This window comes from Perna viridis, chromosome 9 (genome assembly GCF_037379345.1).
Source record: "Perna viridis isolate PV_CMFRI_1.1 ecotype Kerala chromosome 9, ASM3737934v1, whole genome shotgun sequence".
NCBI classification, from domain to species: domain Eukaryota; kingdom Metazoa; phylum Mollusca; class Bivalvia; order Mytilida; family Mytilidae; genus Perna; species Perna viridis.
Window position 1 is genome coordinate 11,220,375 of NC_142453.1, and position 25,710 is coordinate 11,246,084.

Consider the following 25,710-nt stretch of genomic DNA (forward strand, 5'->3'; position numbering starts at 1 on the left):
GATAATATAATTTAAATTGGTTTTATTATTCAAAATGTTTTACAAAACAGAAATAAATAATTTAATACAAATATTACATGTAGTACTATTTAACAAATATAAATTGAACAGTGTGACATGCTTATAATTTGTATATATACAGATGTTAAACCATTCAAAACCTGGCATTACATTGTAATGATAAAAGACAATGTAGCACATTTTTCAGAAGTCTAACGAGTATAGTTTTGTTTTTGTTTTCGATACAAAATGTTCCAGCAACCATCGACTCGCTTCATATCCTAAACTTTTTGCTGCATTTTATTCACTTTTGCCTGAATTATATCTAACAACTCAATTTATCATTGCATGGCTAATGTACAAAACCAAAATTAGTAATTATAGATGGTAATTTAAACTTGTATCTGTTTTACTTACCAAACTTTAATGAATTATTTATTTGCATATTGTGACAATTTATTTTTATTGATATACAGATATACATATCTAATGGTATTTAAGACTTAGTATTGCCCTATATAATTAAAGACCAAGAAAACAAGCAAGTTTTGTAAGATTTTTCATACCTGTAAGCATTTTGAATGCTCAAAAGGGAGATTGAGACGGAGCTTTGGTGTGATGACTTCTAACAGAAAAAGGATAATTTTGCAAGAAATCCAAGTAGAAAGGTACAAAATCTCTGATGATCTTGTTCAAAACTAAGGGTTTCTAATCAAAGTTTGAGTAATTAGTACAACAAAAGGATTAATTATTTGGTGATTGTTTCTCAATGATTACCATGTTACATTAACATTGTATAACATAATTTGTGCAATATTTCTGTTAAGAGGGTTCCTTTTCCTATAGAGGGAGAGCTAACATTTAAAGGTATTTTAGCAATAAACTACAATCCTAGAGTTATAGCTGCAAGCCTCTGTTTTAGTCCTTTCTTAGCAAAACTTAACAATTATTGTTGTTCTGCTATCCAAATTGAGTCTGTATCATTTAGTACTTCATTTGTTGTGTTTACACCTGGTACATCCTGAGTATTTCCAGGCTCTGCTTGAATATTTTCTGCCATTATTCCTTGCCCCTTGTCAGAAGGTGTATTTTGGGTTGTTACACCTGGTACATTCTGAGAATTTCCTGGCTCTACTTGAATATTTTCTGCCATTATTCCTTGCCCCTTGTCAGAAGGTGTATTTTGGGTTGATATTGCTATATCTGTATAGTGCTTGAACAAATCTAGTCTATTTTTGTTTAATTTATTGTCATAGAATGGCACCCAGAAAAATATCTGTAAAGAAAATATATACTTATTTTATACCAAATAATGGTTATCTTTCATCTGTGCAAAATAAGATTAATAATAATAATTTCCATTCTAAGCTGGTGATCAAAAATGCACATGACTTTTTAACCACCGGGTGTTCATTAAATTCCAGCAAGAGTTTTCCTGCCATTTTACATTTTCGAGTTTTCTACAGATTTCATAAGAGAAACAGATTCTCCTCAAATGCCTTTGGGCATTACAAGATTTCTCCACTCTCGATGGTTAAATTTTAGACTGAACTCATTCGATGAACCTCATTTGTTGAAATCTTAAAATTGAACTATTTTGTCAAGGAGTGGAGAAATTGTGTAATCCCCTCAAGACTGAAGGAGAATCTGTATGTAATTTATGTAATAAAACTATAGAATAGACATCATCAATTACATCTGACTTCATGGCATATATTATTGATAACAGATGACAAACACTTGATAGGCAGTTCCATAAGTTTATAAGAAAGGGGGTTCTGGTCCAGAAATTCCTGTCCATATTAAGACTTAAAAGGTCGTCAGTGGCCTTTTAAAACTGCCCATCAGTCCAGATGCTTATAAGAAGAGGGATCTAGGTTTTCATATACTAATTTTTGCCTTAATTTGCTATAAATCAAACTTTTAAAACAAAATATGTGTGTTTGTGTGACTTTGGGGGTGTCCAAAACCCTGAACCCCCCCCCCCTTAATACACCACTGACAGGTTTAATTTTCCACCAGCACACCCTTATCATGGGCACGTGTTTATAATATCAGATTCCTTGCTATAAATTGTATTAGAAAATTTGGAAGTGCTTATGTCAATTTCTATTTACTGGATAGATGTATGGCTCTATTAGTACTTCTCATTGGCAATGTAAGTAATATGTGTTAACTCCTACAATGTAAGAGGTTGGAATTTCGCTCCTCGATACGCTAACATTAGGATTGCAAAAAGTCGGAATATAGCTTGCCATCATGCTCTAGCATTGCCAGGGTAAAATGCTTGGTCTTTGAAAAATATGAAAAGAAACTAGTTCGGATCAGTTATAAAACTTAATCTATGAAACTTAAAAAAAATCCAAGAATACGTATATAAAGAAACAAAATACAGGGCAAAATTTAGCTATAATCCCTGCATACACACTTCACATACATGTAGAATGATAAATTTATTAAAAAGTAGATCCAGTTTAAACTCATTGTATTCAAAATCCATAACAATGAACAAAATTCAATGTTGAGAAAATGACACAATAATTCAAAGGTTACAATACAAACGTCCGTCGTAACTAGTTGCATTCTATCACTCCTGTTACCGTCTTTACAAATGTTCATTTAAATCATGAATCGATAGATTATAGATACAACAGCTGTTCGGTAAAATATTTTACATTGCCATATGCTTATGAGCAAAATATTCAGCGACGGAATCTTAGAACGAGAAAAGGTAAATATGTCATAACGTATGTGTGTTATTACTTTAGAAGAGAAGTGTACTTTTTAGTTAATAATGGTAACAATAAAATTACCGAACACTTATCCGATCCATAATCAAGTCAAATCTAAAATAAATCTGGCAAAATATGTATATTACATCACCGGAGCAGCTGGTACCGCAATGGTCCAGACTTGGTACAGGCATTCAAATGGTCGGTTAAATCTAGGTTTTACAGCGCTAAACCACCCTCTTCCATTGCGGTGTGAGCAGATAAGCTAAACATGGTAAATAGATATATGACTTGTAAAAGAACTTCTTTCAAGTTCCGAAAAATGACAACTCCCTATAAGCCCGTTTTCTTTCAGTTTTTGTCAATTATTTCCGGTTTTGATCTGGGATTGATTGAAGGAACATTTCTGAGTATACACCCAGGCAATTAAAAATGAAATTTAATTTCGCGGTGAACACCATACCGGCAATCATTCGAAATTGTCAAGCTATCTTTCTATATTTCTGCCAATACATACTCGTTCTAATCAAGTTCGACCACAACCAAAAGATGAAAACAACAACAGACGGTGACAACTAATCGATGATAAATTAAAGATAGCTTTTGCCTACAAAAACGTATGTCTCTCCGTTCCGAAGTTGAAAAGGATTTAAGTAAACTCCAACTAAACTCGGTAGATCATAAAGTCCTGGTAAAATGCACGACTACATGAATTTCCTAACAACCTACAAAGTTTAATAAATTAGGTGCAGTAGTTTCCGAGGTGTTGCTCTTACAAAAGTGTGACGAATAGACAGCTAGACAGACGGACAAGACAAAACTACATGTCTCCACACCATATTTGCATGGGAAGGCATCATTAGCATTGGATGAAGATTCATAAATTCGCTTTCGTAACATTATCACAATGTGTTACTTTATCCACATACTAAACATATTGTGATTTTTACTGCCATGAGTGTCCACACTACGTCGGACGTATAGTACCGAATGCATAATCAAATGTACATTATACTCAATCCACATTATCAAAAACGTATTAACAATGGACAGTCTTGAGGAGGGGGTTGTGTTGAAATCAACCTACTTAGTGAGGGTTCCGTGGTCCATTTTTGCTCCCTTAAACCGTGAAACTTCCTCGACTTGGGAGGAAAATTATCATTAAAATTTGTGTGTTGTTCAAAGAATTCATTTCGTTCGACAAGAATACGTACCAGCATACCGTAATAGTATGTTCGTCTGAACGCAGCATTAAAACGTATACGGAAAATTTAATAACAAAATAAGCAAATACTCGAAGACGGCAATGTCTAAGAGAAAACTTAAAAGTACTCACTAAGTTCAAGAGAAATGCAAATGGTATTATCAGTGGTAAGAAACCGCTTGAGAAGGACTTCGCCTGAAATTGACAGGGATGATTATTTAAATACTATAAGATAATGTAATCAAACGTCATTATAATGCTAGAGTTACGATCCATGTATTCTCCATGAATTGCAACAAGTTTTAATTACTGCACTTGCCAGTTACCTCTGACAATGTGTAATTAATATTCTGCGCTCTTCTTTGTTTTGGCGTTGTATTTTTGTTGTATCATTTATGAGATTTTTAATTTTAACTTATCTTATAAGCCGCGTCATATCTTGTTTGCAATGTTTTATATAGGTTCGGATTTATATGGGTTGGGACTCGGCGTATGCTAAAAGTTGGGAAACATTTTTGTTTTTGCATGAAATATTGATTTGTCACAAATGAAACATACAGTCCAAACTAATTGTCTTGCCTCGCTTCGTTCGGCCTTCGATTCTATAAATTTGCGTCATAACATAAAATCCTAGATCCTACCCCAGTTCAAGTTATTCTGACAATAATTAGCATCGTTCTATTACCCGGTATCATCGATTACACTTTCCAAACAAATTATCGTGTGTACGGGTCTTCTGTTGAAGACATTGGACTTCAGTTAGCGTAAAAGTGCATTAAGAATAGCACATACTTCATAAAAAAGGGAGTTGACTAAATTTTAATTTACCTCAATTTTTTCCTCCAAGACTTTTATTTCCACTATATCAAGCCATTCTGCTCTTGTAAAACAAAACACGCGAAAGAAGAAATTTTCCTTGTCTATCTACAAAAGATTACAAACTATAGTGACAGTATTTCAGTGATGATTTTTTATAGTATTTGTCAAGCAGATTTACGCCACTGTTTTACAGATTACGATCGAAAAACATAATGTAAATCAATGCAAAAACGATCAACGGGATAGCACAAAGTCATTTTCCCACCATACCAGTCACATTTCTACTCCATCAGTTCGCAGAGGAGCACTTTATCGTAAGCATGGTACAAATACACTCGTAGACGTCTCAATGCAACTTGATTTATACACGTCTGTATTATAGCCTAGGAGAAAGTCAAAACGATTTTGTTTCATGATGTTGTAACAAATTCATATACAACGTATAAATCTATGTTCCTGCTGGTACCATACACACATTTTTCACACAGCCACGTACTGTAATCATAGGAAATTTTTGAATTTATTCTTTTGCAGTTGAAAATTGATAAATTAGCACAAGATATAGCTCTTATGGTTAAATCACCTTGTGAATATCATAAAATGCCCCTGTATCATCAGTCGCTTTAATCTGCTGCACAGCGTTTACTAGCGCTTTCAATACTTCAATTTGAGATTTATCAGATTGCCACCTAAAATTACGGAATTTAAATAAGTGATCCGCATTATAAGGAACATGCACTATTGAGGACTATTTCTTACATAATAACCAATAAGCTCCACTAAAAAGACATACAGATTATAGAAGTTACTTGACTTAAAATGATTAGGCATAAGAGCACGTTCTGGGCCCGAGCTCAATTATTTTAATACAGGGATTCATGAATTTTAACGGTGGCTTAGTAACTATCTCGTCGGCGTATCAAATGAATGGGTTATATGAACATACGAATTCATTCAACAAAATAGTAAGTACATGCTTTTTGCAATCATAATGGTAATCAATACAAATGTAACGTGAGAGCCAGATTTCAATGTGAGAGGAAGTTAACCTGTGATCAAGTTATAGGATTCTTTTTAGGTTTCGTATATTTACCAAAAAATAAATATTTATATTTGCTCATAGATCACATCTTAAAGTTTTATTAAGTTATGTCGAAAAATATATCCTAAATGATATTAAACTAAAGGCATGATTCGTCTAAAACTATCAATATCTTCAACTGCGTCCTCTTACAAGTTACATCTGTCTCATATTATATCTTCAGAACTTACGTTACTTTATGGCCGTGGAGGTTCCTTACTCCTGGGAGCCACATTGCTGGTCTAAGCAGAGCTTGAATTGGGGCTTGAAGCATACTAAGTAACGTGACTTTACTCATGGCGTTCAGGTCTCAGTTGCAAGATGTCTACCCAATATTTGAAACTTTTTGGGTCTCAAACGTTCATTTCGTACAGAAAACACTGTCTCCTTGAATACAAAGCGCACACGTATATTTTAGTACAAACTATTGAAACGATGGAACAATTTTGAACTAATGACTTGAATAAGGCCAGCGAAGAAGATATATAGCTGGCCATGGGACAACAACTGGAAGGAAATGCTTCTAAAGAAGCAAATAAATGAACAACACTGATTAGGCTTCAGACACATAAAATTGACCAAAATTAGGAAAAAATTACCAGGCCACAGTGAACTGCTATTTAATGAAATGGCAAATTTCTTCCACTATTATCAAATTGCATGGTCGTGTAGTTCTGTTGAAAGCAACTCCTCGACGGTCACAGAGAAACAGGCTCGCCTCAAATGCGGAAGACTGAGTCACATCAAAGACTTTGAAATTGGTAATCACAGCTTCTCCGCCATGCACGCGGTATTAAGGGAAAGTGTGACGACTGGTTGACTTGGAGTCAGAACAATGTGTCGGAGTTGGTGACATGCCTACTTGCAGACTGTTGCTTCTATGAGCTAGTCTTGACAATAAAAATACGGTTCAGCGTGCATGTCGGACTACTACAAGGCATGGTCTGTTTGACTGGTAAATCGTTCTTGTCCTAAAATGCATGAGTTTTCTGTCATATGACGTTAAACCATTTATCAATCGATCTGTTAAAACCGTTCAAATGCAAAACAAACAAACCAAAAAAAAAAAAAGATATGTTAGTTGTTTAACGTTGATTTGTACTCACCGAGTCCGGATGCTTATGAAAATCTTACCTATCAATTTACTCTGGTCGAGTTTTGAGCACACATTTGAAATCAATCACTATAATTGTAAGTCTTATTCTTTATAAATATTCTACCTGGGTAACAGTTTTAAGCCTACGATCATGTGATGAGATAATATTACGCCAACATTTGTCTAAATTCTTCCTGGAAGGAACAGAATTGAATTAAAAAAAAGAAACAGCGCAGTGTCAAGCATTAACATTTATATCTATTCGTAGAACTGATAATCTGATATTTTACTTGATACTTGAAATAGCAGTAATACCGGTAGTTTTTTTTTATTCCATTCCAAGAACTCTTTGAACTTCATACTTTCACTTTGAAACTCAAGTGACACGCCCCTTTTTGGATGTAAACGTCATAAATATTTTAGAGTAATTAAAGACAGTGATAGTTTGTATTTCAATATAATTCTAACAATTGTTTTATATCAAATTTAAGTTCCAACGTATATACGTAATAAATATTGTTTAAAATTTAAAAGAGCATCGACGCGGCTACTTACTTTCACTTTGGAACAGTCGATCCGAGCATAGTTACCTCCCCTATATTATGACACACTGATCGACCTTCACCCTACAAAAAATTACTAGTGAAAATCTTGTGATCGACTACGATCGTCTAAATAAAGGAAATCAGTGGCAGGTAATTTCACTTCTTTCGAATCTTTATATATGACTTGAGGAGTCTGCATAATGCTGCATTTCTAGTGTGAGTAGAAATTGGTTTATTTACATTAGACTCGACAATGTATCAATGACAATGTTCGAATATTGATCTGTTGATGTTCTCTTTCGTTTTTGTTAATTGTTTCAAATTTTGATATATTAAGTGTAAATGTCATTCCGTGTTTAAAGTGGCATGTGTAAGATTCACATTGAAATAACAACCTTTGAACTTAAGGTCGTATAGAGGTTTGTCTGAAACTGAATGTTGAAAATGGACCATTAAATTTTTTCCTTGTCTTTTTTTGTTTTCCTTTGTTTTTTTTGTCAAAAGTATATAGTCTCAACCTGGACAGTTTCGAGAATACTATAAGAAAATAATACTATGAACAGGAAATTTTGTCAGCAATGTCATATATTTCTGTAAATATTTAAGAAGAAATGCACTTAAGTTATTTATTGTGCGGTACATGTACATTTAACACTACTAAGAATTGAATGCTTATTTTTTTGTTGTTTCAGTCAGTGTTTAAAAGTGTTGCCTGATTGTGCTTCATGTCCAAAATGTGCAACCAGTCAATACCTTTACACATAATTGAAACATCAAAAAAGAGACATTTAATTCTAATGAACAAATACATTGTACATGTATATACAAATGTAATACATTTAGTGTTTCTCATATAATTTTATTTCTGTTTTTTGGATATACATAGAAAATAGGTAATGTTCAATGTTCAATACATGTAAAAGTAAATGGCTCAAAGATGTCTTTCATTGGCACATGAAATGTCCTGTATAAACCTGATAATCCATGGAAATGACGTTATTTTTGTGAAATGTGCAGTAATAGTAATTATTGTAACTCGACATGTCATGACCATTTAATTAAAATATGATTCTATTCACCTCGAGTCTTGTTTGCTCTAGTTTATGTTTGCATGACGTGTTAGCCATAAATATACATGTATAAACATCTTGTGTACATTGTGCAAGTTTATATTTTCTTTGTATGCATGTACATTTTGTATGTATAAGTTAAACTTTTATTTGTATACATTTAAATGACATAGTGACGAAATAATCTCAGTTAATTCAAAAATTGAAAGTTGGTTGTTTAAGACAAAACAACAGACCGATAGCCTAACTGTTACGAGGTATAAGTTACATGTACTGTAAAAGTAATATTGTTTGTGGGGTACCAATTTTCGTGGATTTCATGGGTAAGGTAAACCACAAAATTTGATTCCCAATGAAAAGGATTATTTACTTTAAATTGCATGACTGGATCATCGAAACCACAAATTCAAGAATCCACGATCTTGTGTTTTTCCCCTTAACCATGAAAATTGATTACCACAAATGTAAGTACTTTCACAGTAATTAAGGAGTGACTTTCATAAAAAATGTGTCCATTGAGAAATAACCTTAATTTGGAGCATTCTTATTATGAATAATCCACATATTTCTCAATGGTCAGTCATTTCTTATAAATAAATTCTAACATCTTAAAAATTGATAAATTCATACATCAGAAAAAAAGCATGTACATGTACATTAGTTTAAGGTTTTATTTACATGCAGTTGTTATATTTGTTTTATTATTTATTTAATCAGTTTTGTTTTACCTTGAACTTGTCTATTACATTGTCAAACGAAGTATTGTATTTTCGCTGACAGGTATTTTTTTAGATCAGTTAAAAAGTAGTTCCTGTCCCCATATAAAGTTATGTCGAAGTAGTTCACGTTCCTATATAAAGTTATATTGAAGTAGTTCACATCCCCATATAAAGTTATGTCTGTTCAGAAATAACTGCAATAATTACAGCATTTAGTCAGGTACATTTTTTACATCATACTATAGAAATCAATGTATACATGTACTATACAAAAATGTAAGTGTACAATTAACAAAAATGTATGTAACTTATCAAACTGGTAATATTTGTATCCAATCAATCAGAGAAAGATCCAAGATTATTAGGAAAACAAAGGATTGGTACATGTAGGACAAGATAATAAAAAAATAATGCTTGTATTTATGTAAGGCTGGCATTAAAAGTCAGGGTTTGATTTTTATTGAGCATTAAGGAGGTAGACCTAGGGTAAGGGACACAACTCTTTCAAATCGTTTGATTGTTGTATTCAGCATTTTACATCAATCTTGTGTATGCATCAAAATAATGTGGACTGATTTCACTCTTGTTTCAACTGAAAGCTTGATAGGCTTTGGTGAAATTGAATATGATACAAGCATAATACTGATTTCAAGAGTTATTTCTCTTACCCTAGGTCTACTTCCTTAATTCATAATAAAATCTGATTACTCTGACAATAAAAAATGTTCTTCTTTTTTTAGCATGTTTCTTTTTAAATCAGGAATTTTTCTTGGACTTACTTTTTTTGTGGAAAATAAATGGTCGTCTATATGTGCTTACATATATTTTTAAGTTACTGGTATTGTAAGCAACTTCTTGCACTCATAATGTCAGTACTTTACATTCACATATGATTTGCATGATTGTATATCACTACTCCATGTTAAGCTGCAGATCGGTGCCGTTTTTAATGTCATGGCATCGTAGTTCTAGTTTCATTCGAGATCAAAATGTACCTCTTAAATATCCTACCCATGTGTTCTGTGTTTGGGTTTTTTGCATGTATTAGAACGGGAAGGTGACATTAAAAGTTAAAATGATGGGTTAGCATTGAACATTGCCCAGTTTCTGATTCAGACACAGGGGCTCTTTACAATTGACTATATAGGTCATATACATTATCAGGGCCCCGATATCTATATAGAGCCATTGTCAGTAGTTTAATCTGGTTACTGGTAACTAGTTGTTTTGAATGAAAACGTTATGAAAGAATTATCATATCAAGGGAACCAAGATTCTAGCGGAAGTCACCTGATTTTAGAGCATATCACATTTATGCCATTTCAGATGTTGAAAGTAAGCCAAAACCAGTTGCATATAATATTTGACAGTTAGCAACTTAGCAAGTCAGCAATTTATGAAGAATAGTAAAAGGAATTTTTGGCTTCTGTAAATATTGTTTTGTTTTCTATTTCAGTTTATTTTCATGTCGTTAGAGAACATGTATAGAGGGGCAACTATTTCACTGTACCTGTGTATGATGTTGTTTTGAGGAGGATAGATGTGGTGTAAGGGTTTCTTCCTCGTTCATTTCTAGACCCATGGATGGCTTTGAGCTGACATTTATTATCCTGGTGGGGTTTTTTGTCTCTGACATATTCACCATTACCATTCTTGTTATACTTTAGAAATATTCAAGATGGTATCTTTTAATGTGTTAAATGATTATGATTTAAGGTTCATAGTTAAAATATCAATGTATATTATTCATTTTTTATTAGCTTGTAAGGAGATACTGAAACATCAGCCAACATGAGTGCAAAGGTTGGGAAGAAAGGCTTCCATATAAATGAAGATGATCTGCTATGTAAGAATGGCTGTGGTTTCTATGGTAACCCTAACTGGCAAGGATTCTGTTCCAAATGTTACAAAGATGAATATCAGAGGTTGAAACAAGCTCAACAGGACCATGATACTCTACAGCAGTCAAAGAGGTATGGTTATGGTTAGGGAGTATGGGGGGATGTGAAAAATCCCCCATTGATTTCTTTATTTTGAATTCTGTTGGGTAAAAAAAAAAATTTTAAGGCTTGATGTTTTGGATTTCTAGAGAAAAAATTTTAAATCATTTTCTTGTAGTACACTGACACTTAAAGAAAAAGACTACCCTTGCATTTAGATCGGTTGTTCTGATCAGATACTGCATATCAGTATGTAAAATTTAAAAAAAGAATCTTATGTAAATAATTTTACATTTTTATTTTTCTAATTACCAAAATATGCTGTCTTGTCAAGCTTTTAATTGCACATATGAAAAAGGGAAATTTATGTTAATAAAGTGTTCTTGACAGGCAACATGAAAACTTTTTGGAAGTAGCCATTTCCTTACATTTATGATAGAAATACCAGTTCTCCATTTGCAAATGCTGTGTTGCATCTATGCTTTTTGACATTTCCTTTTCAAGTCGTTCCTCGATCTCTTCTTCTGTATATTACAGCTCAAAATTATATAGAACAAGTCCCAAATTTGAACTTTCTTTGGATATCTTAACCAATTATCTTTTACTTTTACTTTACAAACTGACTTTGTGAAGACACAGCTCAATTGATCATGGTGTGGCCCATAGATGTGGGAAATGAAAATTTTCTAATAAGAAATTATTTTCTGCGACTTTCTGCCCTCCATGGAAATAGCGAAAATTAGTATATTGTGAAAATTAATACATTTACAGTATTTTTTCTCTGTTTTTAGTAGTAAGCCTGCTTTGGAAGAAGCCCCGCCATCATTTTCCAAGTTTGCAGAGAAGAAAACACAACAGACAAACAAGAGGTCCCACACATTCAAATCTATATTGAGAAAGGGGCCCTCAAAAGGTTTGTGTTCTTTTCATCATATCACTTTGCAGAACTTTTTTGTGCTTTATTGATTTTGAGGCAGCTTCAAGTGATTTTTATCATTTTACTTCGGTAGCTAGTGTTTTTGTGGTTTCATTCCATTAATATTTCTGCATTTCCCTTAGTATGAGTTTTAAGTAGCAGAAGTGTCTTGAGCTCTGTTATTGCTTTCTAAAAAATACTTTTCTTGTTCTTGCCTTTAGTCAGTTCAAATGTGTATATCCTTGGTAGAAATGTTTTGATATGTTTGGGTGCTTTCCATTATGGGGTTTGTTTTGGATAATGGCAAACAAGCCAAGTTCAGCATGATAAGCCAAAACTTTAATCTCTGTCACACATCAACTTTCTGTATAAAAGTACATTTTGTATTAGCTCAAACTCATAATATTGGAATTTATATTGGCAATGCACTTTAAAAGTGACATAAAGAATTATCACAAATCTGATATATATTGAAAATAATGAGAGCTAGGACTTTCAGAACCTGGAAACATTTTTGAAGAAGTAAGATGGTGCTAAATTTATGGACCAATGTAGAAAATTAACCAAAATCCTTTTCACTGGTTTTAAGAGACTGTCCATGCGCAAACTAGGCATATCTTATGATATTGATGGCACAGTAAATTTTATTCCACCAAAATATTTTCACCAAGGTATTGTTTAACTTGCCAATATGTCATATGAAGCCAATATGGATTTTTCAAAAGTGGATGACTTAGAATGTATGTTCAAAATTTCCTAACATATCAACTTAATTATGAATAAATCAAAGAGTTATTTCCCTTGATTTTAAATTTTGTAGTGCTATCTATGTAATTTATTTCATTCTTAGCATTTCAGTTAATTAAAAAAAAACAACATTTATTTTTAAATTTATCTTAAATGAATGAAATAGATTTGAAAACAAATTTTGACATGATCCATGCACTGCCCGAGTCTTCTATGGACACTCTTGTAAATACATGAAACTTGGTTTGAAGTAAATAGAAAACAACCAGTGGCATAATTCCATTGTATATTTAGTGTTCAGTGTGAGTGTTTGTAAGAATCAGGAAAAATCAGAAATCAGTGTGAGTGTTTGTAAGAATCAGGCAAAATGTGAAAAATCAGAAACATACATGTCAAAACCCCACTGACCTGACAATGTAGTATTACTCAAGGAAACTTTTCACTATTTGAAAAGACCATTATTTTATCTCTGCATCACTGGCTTTGCTCAGACATTTTTCAATAGAATGTTAGAAAAATGAGGTTTTTGGCAGAGTTATCTTCCCTTGAAATGTTCATGTTCAGTGCATTTCAATGAAATTACAACTCTATGCACCAACATGATATGAAAAATATTTGATTCTGATGGTGCAAATAGTCAAATTACACTATCAAAATATTGTTTTTTTATACCATGTTTCATCCACTGCCTGATTCTTACAGAGACTGATACTTAATAATACTCTTCTTAACCCATAGATACAGCAGAGGTTCAGAAGGAAATTTTAAGAAGGGGCCATTTTCTGTTTTTTTTTTTTCAAAGATTCTCAAAATTTCAAGGGACCATTTGTTGACAAACCATAACAATTTCTCTTGTATATGTGAAGGGACTATGTTCTGTTAGAAGAGGCAAATGGCCCACGTCCCCTGCCTTCTTGACCCCTGAGTAAGTGTTTGCTATTTTATTTTCATTTTTGAGTTTATTTGAATTTGTTGATAAACAAGGAATTACTTGGTATACCATGTTTTAGATATAAGATTAAAATGGCCACCAAGAGGTATAAATATAATTTTTCCATTCATTTATTGGTGTATTATTTGTGCTTACCGGTATTTGAATTTTTTATGGTGTACATATTTATATGCATGAATCATTTTTTATATCATTAATAGTTAAAGACAAATCTGTGCTTTTTGTAATTGAATCTATATTCCTACGTAAAAGTTAAAATCATATCTTGAATTAGACCAGTTTTGTTACCCTTTAAATTTCAAAATTGTAAAGTATGATGATACAAAATGATAGAACGTCATGCATTATTTCAAAACAAAATAAATCTTTTCAACCTTCATTTTCAAGATGGTATTATTACAGAAAACACAGATTTGTTTAGTGTTCTGTGAAAAAGAGTAGTGAAAGCGCATTTGCATGTTGATTGTCTGTTTATACATATTTGTGTACACATGAATTGAACATGTAAATGGATATATGTGTACATTTGCATATAAAAATTATATCAGTTTCTGATTTGATGAATGTATTTTACAAATGTATTATCCACTATACAATATTGCAAATATAATGCATTTCTCCACACTATAAACAATTAAATAAATTACATATAATTCTTATATTTTGTAAAGGATATAGTTTTGCACAAGAGTCAAAACTTTAGAGAATTGTGTACTAAGCAGATGCTTGTTTCAGATTTAGTCGTTTTCAATTTGTCCTATCATGAGTGTATCTTTGGTATGTCATAAATGCAGTTCATATTGAGAAAGATGACTCATCAGTCCAGTTCCTGCCATGTTATTTGTACTACAAAATGTACATGTTTAGAAGAATTTGTTATTTCTGGTACCTAAATTGATTCTACTATCTGAAAACAGAGCACCAAATGAAATGTTAGAAGCTGTGGATATTTTTAGCAACCAAACTTGTTAAAATTGAGCAACTAACCCATGTTATTGGGTTTCTTCTTTCTGAAATTTGACTCTGTATGACTTGTTAAAGGGTTTGTAAGTCTCATTCTAGTTTCAGTTTTCCTTTCAGAATTTCAGATCCAGAACGTATTGATATTCAAAGACCAATTCACATTTTATTGTTTACTTCTAGGAACTCGAAACGCTGCATCAAAATACAAAATCTTCTATAATATGCTTTTCTGAACATTTTTATCCTGTATAACTAGATATTTGTCATTTTTCATCAGTATTTTTACACAAAAAAGATATTTTGCTTTTAATATAGGACCCAATGTTATGTTAAAGATGAATTTCCATGCATTTGCATGTTAGACTAGGACCCATTCTCATGAAACCATGGAGTGACCCTGTGTTAGAAGCTTAATATTGGTCAACATAGACCCACCATAAACTTGTGTAGACCGCACTGTAGATTTCAAAGGAAATAGAGCCAATATCTTCATAGACCTGCTTGATTTTACATAGACTTGGTTTGTAGGTCTACTGCCAATTTCTTTCACTGGGAGTCACATAATGAGACATACATACCCTATTTGGCGGGTGTAAAATTTGGTGATTTTGATGCAAAAGGTATATGTAGAATTATAGCATTTCTAATTTTGGTTGATGCTAATTGGTGCACTGAGTACTGAAGCCCAGTGTAAATATTTGTGGAATGCATTTTGGTGTTTTATGACAAACTGCTAAAATATGCCAAAATAAGCACCCCATGAAAATCACCCACTACAATGTATATGACATTCTGTTTAGACTTAAGAAAACAGGGAAATATAAAGACGCTAAGTTTAAAGTCAGATGTTATACTTTATAATATTTTCATCTGTTATTTTTTCCCATACATGAATTTAACCCTAAAGAAAGAAAAAAAAATATTAGGTGATGTAATTTACGCCACTGGTTAATATCACAGTGTGTTAGATTGATTGATTGATTATTGTTTAACATCCTTTGGCAGATATTTAATGCACTTGTTAGAAAGTATGAAGTTGATACCAGCATGACTACTGGTATGCATCAGTCCACTGTTGCATTATTTTCTATAAAAAGTAGGATTAGACTAAAAGAATCAATATATTCTGTAACAGCTTGGATCAGAGAAGCCATGTCAACTGCAGTGTATTGTCTATGTTCATCTCCATGTGATCATTACTGCGTTTGAGTATAGTTCAAAGTCCAGTTGTGACATATATTCACATGTGAATAAATGAGTCAGAAGGATCATTGTAAACAGTTTAAAAAACTTTGTTTACATGAACATGTAGTTTTTGGAAGCTTAAAATAAGGAATATTTAATTTACTTGGTATTATCCTGTCTATCAGAGAAAGATGAAAAGTTATATCTTTTTTGAAGGTAAATAAATTGACAATTGCATTATATTATGTTTGATAATACAAAATTGTAGTGAAATAAGAAATGCCAGTTTTATTTACGTAGATTATTTTTTAAATTTTGATTCTATTGTAGTTTAATCGTCAATTTGCAATAAATATATAATACATGTATATTGCTGAAAAACATCAGTTATTTGAAGAGCTTTAGGAACAGGCAGATCACGAGGGTTCCCTGACCTAATCTGATTGTTTCGGAACAATTACAAATTAATATGTTGATAATTTCGGCAATGTTTATGTATTGTTTTTATCCTGCAACCACATTTTCTAAATACAGCATTTGAAATTTGCCCAAAATAGTTGGGTTTTTTTGCAGTCTTTTTAGTGCAGTGGTCGGCTTGTGCACCTGCAACTTGTTACCTGTTTTCTGTTTTTGAAGTTGCTCATAACTGAAAAGGCAACCATTAGATGATATTATGCAGTGGCAGAATAAAACTTTACTTCATTTGACACCCATTATTTGTATAGTAGAAAGCCTAGTTGCAGGATAAAGATATTTCTGTAAGATCTCTTTAAGAAGTTACTGTATCACAATACTGACAGAAATTCATTTCTTCAGAAATAAATCAAAATTATAATTTAGAAAGTTCAATTTGTTTAAAATGCAATTATTATAAGTCAGTGTTAAAAAAAATCACTTAAGATTAAAATGTCAACAAGTGAACTTCGACATTATAAGAAAAATGCAATTGGTTTCCATGTGAAACACATTTATGTATAATATACAAAATACCTGAGATAATTTGCTGGTAATTAAAGAGGTCATTGAGAAAACTTTGACTGGAGGAACTGGACATGTCCTGGTTTGACTGGATTATTTGGGTTTAAGTTAAGTCCACATTTCCCAGGTACATTGTACCTGCAAATACATATGGATAATCTTCTCATAATCTGAAAGGTCAAAAACTGAACTTTGACATAACTGGACAGAACTAGTTAAAACTAGTTTTTAACCAAGGTACAAATGCACCTGTTTTCCAGGTAATACATGTACAAAATACCTGAGACAATATGATGCAATCAAGGCAATCAGCTATCACAGATTATCACATTCAATAAAAGTGTTTTTTTTAACAGTTCTCCTGTCACATGTTTGAGGTCCCTAAGGGTTATTAATTTGATCTATGATAATGTTAAATGAATTATGGTACTATGTACATGAAAATTTACATAACTTACCTTTTAAACAGTTTTTAACAATTGGTGAACATTTTAGTAATTTTATTTCATTTTAATTATTTATACATGAAAATTATTTTAAATATTTTTTTATATACACCCGAAGGTGCCTCCGGTTATCAGCTATTTAATCATTGCATCATCACACCCTTGTAACCTGCTTGACTGTTTAAAGATTGGCTGATTTGCATTAGGTAACACAGTTGGACTGAAAGCTGCCATACATGTACATTAATTTGTATATTGAAAACTTATGTTTTTGAGAAAAATTAAAAATGGAAAGTGCAAAAATTTATGAGATGGAGGAATATGTAGTCATCAATATTCAAATTGAAAGAAAAGATAAAGGAAACAATAAGTTTTCTTCTGAATTTTATTATTTCAAGAAAGGTATTTGTATGACAAGAAATAGTGAAATTTAATCAAAATATTATACATGTATATGCATGACATGCACAGGTTAATTTGCATGTGAAAGATATCTCTACATGTACAAATGTATGTGTGTTAGCACATTAAAATACATATATTGTAGTTGAAAGTTAAACTAATCTCATGATGGAAGTGAAAAATAATATCACACATATGTGTATTAATCTTTGACTCTTCAATTAGCATTGTAGTCTTGTTTTTTTATTCTTTGTAAAAACATCAGTTTTGTTAAAATATTGTTAAAATAATGTTAATTCATGTACTATGCTAGAAAAACAAAATTGATTTATTTTCATTTTTAACAATATAAATGTATTCACTTTCAGATACTCAAGTAGCAGATAAAACTGTGAAGACCTCTAAGCCTGCAGCACGACCAAATAGTGACACACAGCTAGTTGGTGCAGAGTTTGCTAAATTTTTACAAACACTTCGTAAAAATTCAGCTGTTGATATATCCAAACATATCAAAGCTATTGTGGACAAGATTGGGACGATGACAGATGCTCCAGGGGAAGAGCTGTCTGAGGTTATTCAGGACTTTTATCAGACACTGTTTGATCGTATGGCAAATAATGCTCTTTATAAAGGTAATTTGAGAGGTCAAGTTTTATTTATTTGTTGTCTTTGCAAAATTATGAAATTTTGGAACATACATGTCAAAATTATCTAACAGTGTTTTAACTCTTAAAGTGGTTATTTAACCTCCTTTGATCACTGTCTAAAGAAATTGGGAAGTATTTCACCAGATTGTTAAAAATATTTCTCAATTTCTAACGATATTGAATCATTCACTTGCAATATATTTCTGTTAATCTATAATTCATTGTAATAACAGTTAGGCAAATTCAACTTACTCCTGCCAAAACTCCACAGCATGAATACTGGTATCAATTCGATATTCAAAGAATTTTCAATTTATGGTGAAAAAATCAATAAATTTTTGATTTAATTTATGTTATAAATAGGATAAGCAATTGGTAATCGTGAAGAACTCATTTCATTTACTGTCTACAAAATGTATATAAAGTTTGGAACAATAGCACTTGCAAAGTACTCATTTTATATACTAAGTATATTAAAATAGCAGTCTTTATAAAAATAATACAGGGGGGTTACTCATGCATGTCAAAAACCTGCAGAATTTGCTTTTATTTCTTATTTAGGAACAGTTACCGACCACATAAACAACCATTGTTTTTCAATTGGTTTTTGCTCTTTTGTGAAAAAATTCTTTAGATTGTGTATGAAATTGGCTCTTTGCAAGAGTTATCATTCTTGTTGTGGTTTGATTTGGTTGATTTTAGTGGGAAGGTAAAGCCTGTCTTAATACAAAAAAGGCAAAAAGGGCTATCATTGCATAAAAACTTTGTATATGTAGTCAAACAAAGCATTATTTTTTTCCATTGGTTTTTCTACACCATGAATCCAGTGTTTGAATTACATATGGACTGGTACTTAAAAAGACTGTAACCTTTATAAACCAGCTATACAGAACTACTTGTTAGTAACTTTTGATGCATTTTGTTATTCACAATGGATTTTTTATTTCTTATACTCAATATTGATTATATATAGATCAACAACTTGATAGCAGCCTGGACACAAATATAATTCATATATAAACTATAATTTAAGGATAACACCTCAGGATAACCTAGCCTTCCTAAATTTATCTTGTCATATTTCCTTAAATAACTTTAAAATCTATGAATGGTAAGGGAAAAACACTGAAATATTTTTTTTCTTTATAATTTATGGATATGTAACAAACATATGTTGTGGTAACATATTGGGCTTAACTAGTAAATTTTGCTGACTTTTGATGATTTTATTCAGTGATTTATGTGATTATGTGATTTAATATTTCTAGTATTGATTGATAATTCTGCAAGAAAATGTGTAAATTTTGTCTTATTCATCAAAAACAAATGCTATATGATATTTGTTGTATTATTATGGGATAGTACATGTAGTTGGTCTTGAAAGTTTTATGTACATACATGTAGGTTATGTTTATTGATGTGTGTTATATGAGGCAGGTGTAACCTGTTAGAGAGAAGGAAGTTAAATATGAAGATGTATTTAAAAATCATCTTGTTAAATACATCTTGTCCCTATTTTTCCCCCTCTTGCCTCTTGTCGCTTTTTCTAGACATCTTGATGGCTCTCGTCACTTCTTGTTGCTAATTAGTTAAACTTGATGTTTGTACTTAGAACTTTCTGGCTAAAGCCAGAATGGCCTACTCTTATGATATGTCGGAAGCGAAAAAAAGTATCTGAATTGTAATATGTATTGAGGACCATGAAATAAACACTTTTTAATGAGGAAGATAAAAGAAATACTGAACTTTGTATGGGAAGTTCCTAAAGATGTGACTTTCTGTCTAACTGAAATCAGGCTCTCAGTGCTTCCATTTTAGCTGTGACTTTTTTTTGCATTAAATACCATTATGAGAACTTTTTCCTCTATAATTAAGTTTTTATGGTAGGCAGTTAAAAATAAGCCTAAATGTCATATTGACATGTACAAGGTGTCTTGTAATTTTAATTTGTAGTAGATGTCATATTTCAATTACTGTATTTCCATATTCAAATTATACATCTTTTTTAATATGTGGTGTTTGGCTGAAATAAGTGTATTCTTGGAATATTCTTTAGAGGCATATCCAGAGATTTTGACACAGGAGGTTCCTGGCTATTATTTGCTCATTTTTGACAAAGTTTAGCCAGAAATGGTGTATGTTTTCCATGAAAAAGGGTTCCAACCCTTGGACCCCATGGATCTGCCACTGTGCTTCCTATTAACAATAATACATGGAATTTCCGCATGGTCCATTAAAAGTAATCCCTGTATGTTTATTTGCTTACCTTAATTGAACAATTTATTCATTTCTTATTCCTACTTTGTAGGTTATAGCCAGGATGTTTTAGACAAAGCTATGTTCTACATAGAGAGTTACATGACAGTCAAGCTTTATGCTGCATTGTTCTGCCCTTCAACAACAGATGATGAACAGAAGGATTTACACATACAGAACCACATACGAAGTTTACACTGGGTGACACCATCACAAATTGATACTCCAATTAATGAACATGACCAAAATGTTAGGAAACTTGTAGATCAGGCCATTACAGGTACATTTCTTGTAATCTGACAGAATGTTGAAAGTGTAATTATTATACCCAGTACAACAAAGTTGCAGAGAATATAATGTTTTTCAAATTTTGAAGGGCACTTTGTCTCTGTGGTGTGGGTTGTCTGTTGTCAGTTGTCAGTCATCTTTACAAAACTTTTTGCCCCTGATGAAGGCCGTAAGGCTGAAAATGTGGGCCCATGCTCTTCATATTTTTTTACGTATTATCTGTATTTTATTTGTATGTAGTTCCTTTTTACCTTTTTAAACATTTTTGTTCACTTATTCATTATTTATATTATGTTTTTGGCGGGTCCGACTGTCTGTCAATCCTATCTAGTTAGGGCAACTCCTCTGAAACCGCTTATTGAATTTTTTCCATACTTGGTAGGATGTATTGTTATAATGTAGCTGAAGATATGCATACTGTACCACCATTCTGATTTGACAAACTTTGTATATATATGACTTAGCCTATTTTCAGCTTTTTATTTTGGCAAAAGACCTCGTGAGCGCAACCCCTCTAAAACTCTTCTAAAACAGCTTGACCAATTTCTTTGATATTTGTTGGTATTTATAAGTACAAGGTTACGATGTGCATACTATAGCCTTTTACAAGACAATTAAACAAATGAAATGAACTGCTTCCGTTCCAAATTTGTTCTTATGAAGAGTGACCCAAGAAACTAGAAATTTACTTTGAAAGGCCTTACATCCACTTGCCTGATATTTTCACTGTTGTATAACTGTTATAAACATTTTCAATGATTTCAAATGATGATGTTTTGATTTTCTGAAGTGGAATCATGTTATGTACCACTGATGTAATCGACTATGTCAGTTTGTAACATCTAAAAGACACTATGACCATTAGCACATCTATTTCCACTCCCAATATGATGATGATGATAATTTCTGCAATTATTCTATACTTCATCATACATCAGATACATGTATTACTTGTCATAAACTGGTGTTGAAAGATGTACTCTTAATTCTCCATAAACTTAAAACCACAGTTAAAATTCTGCTTATTTTGATTAACATTGTAGCTGATAGGCATTAGGGTTAAGTAACTCACTATCTTTGTGTGATTGGGAGCAAAATGACCTGGATTCACATAAAAGAAGCCCTAGATAGCTTTAAAAGATATTTTAACAACAACGAAGGTAAATATTTTTCATGTGAAATTCATGTTAATTGATCTTCACACGAAACTCATGTGAACTACACATGCAGATAATGTGATTTGCATGTGAAATTCACTAAAAACTAACATCATGTGAAAAATTCATGTGAAGGTTTGATTCACTTGAATTTAGCATGAACTATGTCACAAAGTTTATTTGCTTAATTCAGGTGAAAATCAGTAGAAATTCGTATGAAAATCATCTAAAATAATTGCACATGTGCAGCAGTCCTTTACTTAGATTGTCTTTTAAAATGCACAGTATTTCAAAGTTTCATTTTGTTTCTTTTTCAGAAATCATAGATATGAATTCCAAAAAGTCGCCCCCAGATAAGCTGGAATGTGTCACAAAATGCTGTAAAAATATTTTTGATATACTTAAGCTGTCATTAGAGGGGCCAGCCAATGCTGATGACTTTTTACCAGCTTTAATTTATATCGTGTTGAAAGCCAATCCTCCCCAGTTACAATCTAATATACAGTATATAACACGGTTTGCTAACCCTAGTCGTTTGATGAGCGGAGAGGCAGGATATTATTTTACTAATTTGGTAAGTGGTTAGTATTATTCCAAAACACTTAGAAATTGTTTCTGGCTTGTATTAGCTGGTAGATTATTTTAAATCAGAGAAAATACATTTTGTTGACAAAATATATATATATAACAAGGTTACTCTAATTTGTTTCTTGGGTATGAAATATACTAGAAAATTACCTGTCACTTTTTGAAAGGAACGCAATTTTTTTGTTATAGAATACACATGTACATGTATTAAACATGCATATGCAGTTACCCTGACCAGCTGTTTACTCAAGGTTAATCACAATATCATTAAGGATTGAATGTTTTATCTCTTCGGTCTATTTGAAATAACCTCAATCACGTGGTGCACACTACATAACCTGCATAGCAGATTATTTTCCAGAGTGGACCACAGGCATTGAGGTTATTTTCCAGTGTGGACTACAGGCATTGAGGTTATTTTCTAGTGTGCACTACAGACATTGAGATTATTTCAAATAGACCAAAAAGATATAAAAGCCATTCCTTATAATTTAATTTTAATATCAAAATTCAAAGAGTAAATTATTAAAAACATGGTTGATGATGTTACAGTCATATTACAAAATTTGGTCTGTCAGATGATGCACAAATTTTTTTATCCAATCAGAAAGCATGTTTCTTCTGACATTAAATTATTAGATCTTAATTGGCTAACCTTTCATCTCTTTTGTATTATACATATACAACTCATTATAAAGTTATGTTTATATAAACTGAAATAAGTAATAAATCTCCTTCAATGTGATTGTTTAATGCTTATCAGGGTACAACATTTTTTCCTCATTCTGTTGTTATTAAAGTTGATTTACTGTCAATATCTAATTGAAAATTATTGTTCCGTTTTAATTTGTAACTTACCCTTCTTTACTCAATCTAACTGTTATGATCATGATGTCACCTTGATGAACATTCATAAAAAATATGTGGTGACATTGCATGTAGGTCTAGAGAAGAAAACTTGAAATTGAAATATATATTTTTAATAGTTTTGCATTTTTTACAACTATTTTTGTTATGTTTTCAGTGCTGTGTTGTATCTTTTGTGGAGAATATAAATGCCGAATCCTTGAACCTCACTCAGGATCAGTATGATCGTTACATGTCTGGCGAGGCTGTACCTCCTCAACGAGGTAATGAATACATGTGTGAAGGACTAAGATTAATGTATGACAATTTAAAAACACTTTCTGATCTAAAGCAAAGGCAGGAGAAAGTAATGGCTGATACTCTACAATTGCAAGAAGAAATGAAAGACTTCAAAGACAGTTTTCAATTGGAGATTCAAAAAGTTCTCGAACGGACTCCATTGACAATTAAACCTAGTAAAATGAAAGTGAACATTGATGATGATTCAGGTTCAATGACTGACTTGCCACCACCATTGTTGCCAATGTTGGCAAGTTTGCCAACTGACAATACAGCTGACGACCAAAATAACGGAAATGATGTTTCTTTAGTTAGCAATGAACAAACGGTGTCACCTAATGCATAAATGTTGTTTTCTATATCTGTGATACATACACTTGTATTTTGCAAACACTAATTTACTTCATTCACAGCAAAGGCAAGTTTTGCATTTGAATTGTTTCAGAATGTGCAATGATTTGGTTTAGAACCAAATGGCCAAATTTTTTTGTTATCATAGTCCTTAGACAGTGTTCAGTGTGATTGATAGACTTATAAGCAATGTGTATGAGAAATTTATCAATGGTTGATAATTTTGTGCCAGTCTCTGTAAGAATCAGGCAGTGGGCAAAACCTGGTATGAGAATGTAGATGGTTGATAATTAAGTGTCAGTCTCTGTAAGAATCACACAGGGGGGGGGATGTGGTATGAAAATGTTTAATTTGACTATTTGCACCATTAGAATCAAGGAAAACAGACAAGATTTTACATATCGTTTTGGTAAATTGAGTTAAAATTTTATTGAAATGTACTGAAAATGCATATTTTAACAATGTTGAAAATCTCAAATTGGTAAAATTCTTCTGAAATCATTATTGTGTATATAAAGGTCTTTCTATATAGAGAAAGCATCCTTAAGGGAAATTATATTTCAAGGACAAAAAATTAAACATCTGGACTTGAAACATCAGGGCTTAATCTAGACATAGATAACAAGGCTACAGGAAAAGTTTCAGTAAATAATGTTTGAAAAAAAAAACATTTTGTCTATAAAATCTATTACGAAAGACAAATGGGAGTGGTTGGCACAAGGAAGTTTTTTCTTCTTATATTAGGCCCTTAAGCACACAAATTCTTGCAAACACTGGAATATAAATATATGAAGAATTAAAAATTCATAATCGATAAATGCAAAATTAAAAGGCCAAAATCTATTGCATGCAAATTATCCTCTACCCCCCTCTGTAACTTCTTAGATACAGTTTAATTTACCACTGTCAATTTTCAAATTAGCCTTGTTTCCATTCAACATTCTTGGTTATCTCCTTGTAGTTTTTATATTGTGGCATTCATACAAAATTGAAAAGCAATTTGACCATGTGTGTAGGAATTAACTCATTTAGTATGTAATTTATTTAATGTGAAACTCGTGTGGATTTTACTGAAGCTGTGAAAATATGTTTATTTTTTGTTGCACAATTCATGTGAATTAATTTGTAATGAGAATCTTTAGAATATCATGTAACTTCCAATTCAATATTGGCCTTGGTCTGACATTTTCATCACGGTGGGGTTGTCTCTTTGACATATACACCATACCTATTCTCGTTATATATAAACATTAACTGTGCTTTCATTGATATATAGTTTATTGATATGTTGTAAATTATTATAAAATTATGAGTTGAAATGTAGAACAAGGAACATTTTAATACTGAATAAAATCATAGACCTGTTATTAAAATACTCTTATTTAAAAAGTTTTTTTTTTTTAGTAATTTTGCTCCCACTGTACTAGTGGGTGGACGAGTCCTTTCATCATTCCATCTTCTGAATTGCATTACGAAAATCTC

The 25,710-nt window shown here is 31.9% G+C and overlaps 2 protein-coding genes across 19 annotated transcripts; one reads left to right on the top strand and one right to left on the bottom strand.

Annotated features, from left to right (window-relative positions):
* On the bottom strand, window positions 1-17,085 carry LOC148606688 (uncharacterized). 9 transcript variants are annotated; one of them, XM_088544846.1, is made up of 8 exons: window positions 16,960-17,085; window positions 7,488-7,558; window positions 7,057-7,126; window positions 5,339-5,444; window positions 4,765-4,860; window positions 4,069-4,131; window positions 2,884-2,997; window positions 1-1,276 (listed from the first exon to the last, which is right to left on the bottom strand). In XM_088544846.1, the coding sequence occupies exons 3-8, from the start codon at window positions 7,083-7,085 to the stop codon at window positions 947-949; spliced, it is 738 nt and encodes a 245-aa protein (XP_088400972.1). In that variant the 5' UTR covers window positions 7,086-7,126; window positions 7,488-7,558; window positions 16,960-17,085; the 3' UTR covers window positions 1-946. The 9 variants fall into 9 exon arrangements, with proteins under 9 accessions (XP_088400972.1, XP_088400969.1, XP_088400967.1 ...); XM_088544843.1 differs by lacking the exons at window positions 7,057-7,126; window positions 16,960-17,085 and adding exons at window positions 6,028-6,223; window positions 6,436-6,807; XM_088544841.1 differs by lacking the exon at window positions 16,960-17,085 and adding an exon at window positions 6,028-6,223 and having other exon boundaries at window positions 7,488-7,557.
* On the top strand, window positions 2,713-25,592 carry LOC148606689 (rab5 GDP/GTP exchange factor-like). Of its 10 annotated transcripts, none has more exons than XM_088544828.1 (8): window positions 2,713-2,731; window positions 11,027-11,239; window positions 11,998-12,119; window positions 13,880-13,906; window positions 18,164-18,427; window positions 20,751-20,978; window positions 22,461-22,717; window positions 23,756-25,592. In XM_088544828.1, the coding sequence occupies exons 2-8, from the start codon at window positions 11,058-11,060 to the stop codon at window positions 24,221-24,223; spliced, it is 1,548 nt and encodes a 515-aa protein (XP_088400954.1). In that variant the 5' UTR covers window positions 2,713-2,731; window positions 11,027-11,057; the 3' UTR covers window positions 24,224-25,592. The 10 variants fall into 10 exon arrangements, with proteins under 10 accessions (XP_088400954.1, XP_088400953.1, XP_088400961.1 ...); XM_088544827.1 differs by lacking the exon at window positions 2,713-2,731 and adding an exon at window positions 7,556-7,693; XM_088544835.1 differs by lacking the exon at window positions 2,713-2,731 and adding an exon at window positions 7,556-7,627 and having other exon boundaries at window positions 22,461-22,724.
* Window positions 25,593-25,710: the final 118 nt, after the last annotated feature.

Excerpts from the sequence above, each read along its gene's own strand:
- LOC148606688 (XM_088544842.1), bottom strand. The coding sequence starts at position 6,134 with ATGAGTAAAGTCACGTTACTTAGTATGCTTCAAGCCCCAATTCAAGCT. Across the intron at positions 4,861-5,338 it reads CATTTTATGATATTCACAAG|ATAGACAAGGAAAATTTCTT; the intron begins GTGATTTAACCA and ends AATCTTTTGTAG. Across the intron at positions 1,277-2,883 it reads TTGCGGTACCAGCTGCTCCG|ATATTTTTCTGGGTGCCATT; the intron begins GTGATGTAATAT and ends TTTTCTTTACAG.
- LOC148606689 (XM_088544828.1), top strand. The coding sequence starts at position 11,058 with ATGAGTGCAAAGGTTGGGAAGAAAGGCTTCCATATAAATGAAGATGAT. Across the intron at positions 11,240-11,997 it reads ACTCTACAGCAGTCAAAGAG|TAGTAAGCCTGCTTTGGAAG; the intron begins GTATGGTTATGG and ends CTCTGTTTTTAG. Across the intron at positions 13,907-18,163 it reads ATTAAAATGGCCACCAAGAG|ATACTCAAGTAGCAGATAAA; the intron begins GTATAAATATAA and ends ATTCACTTTCAG.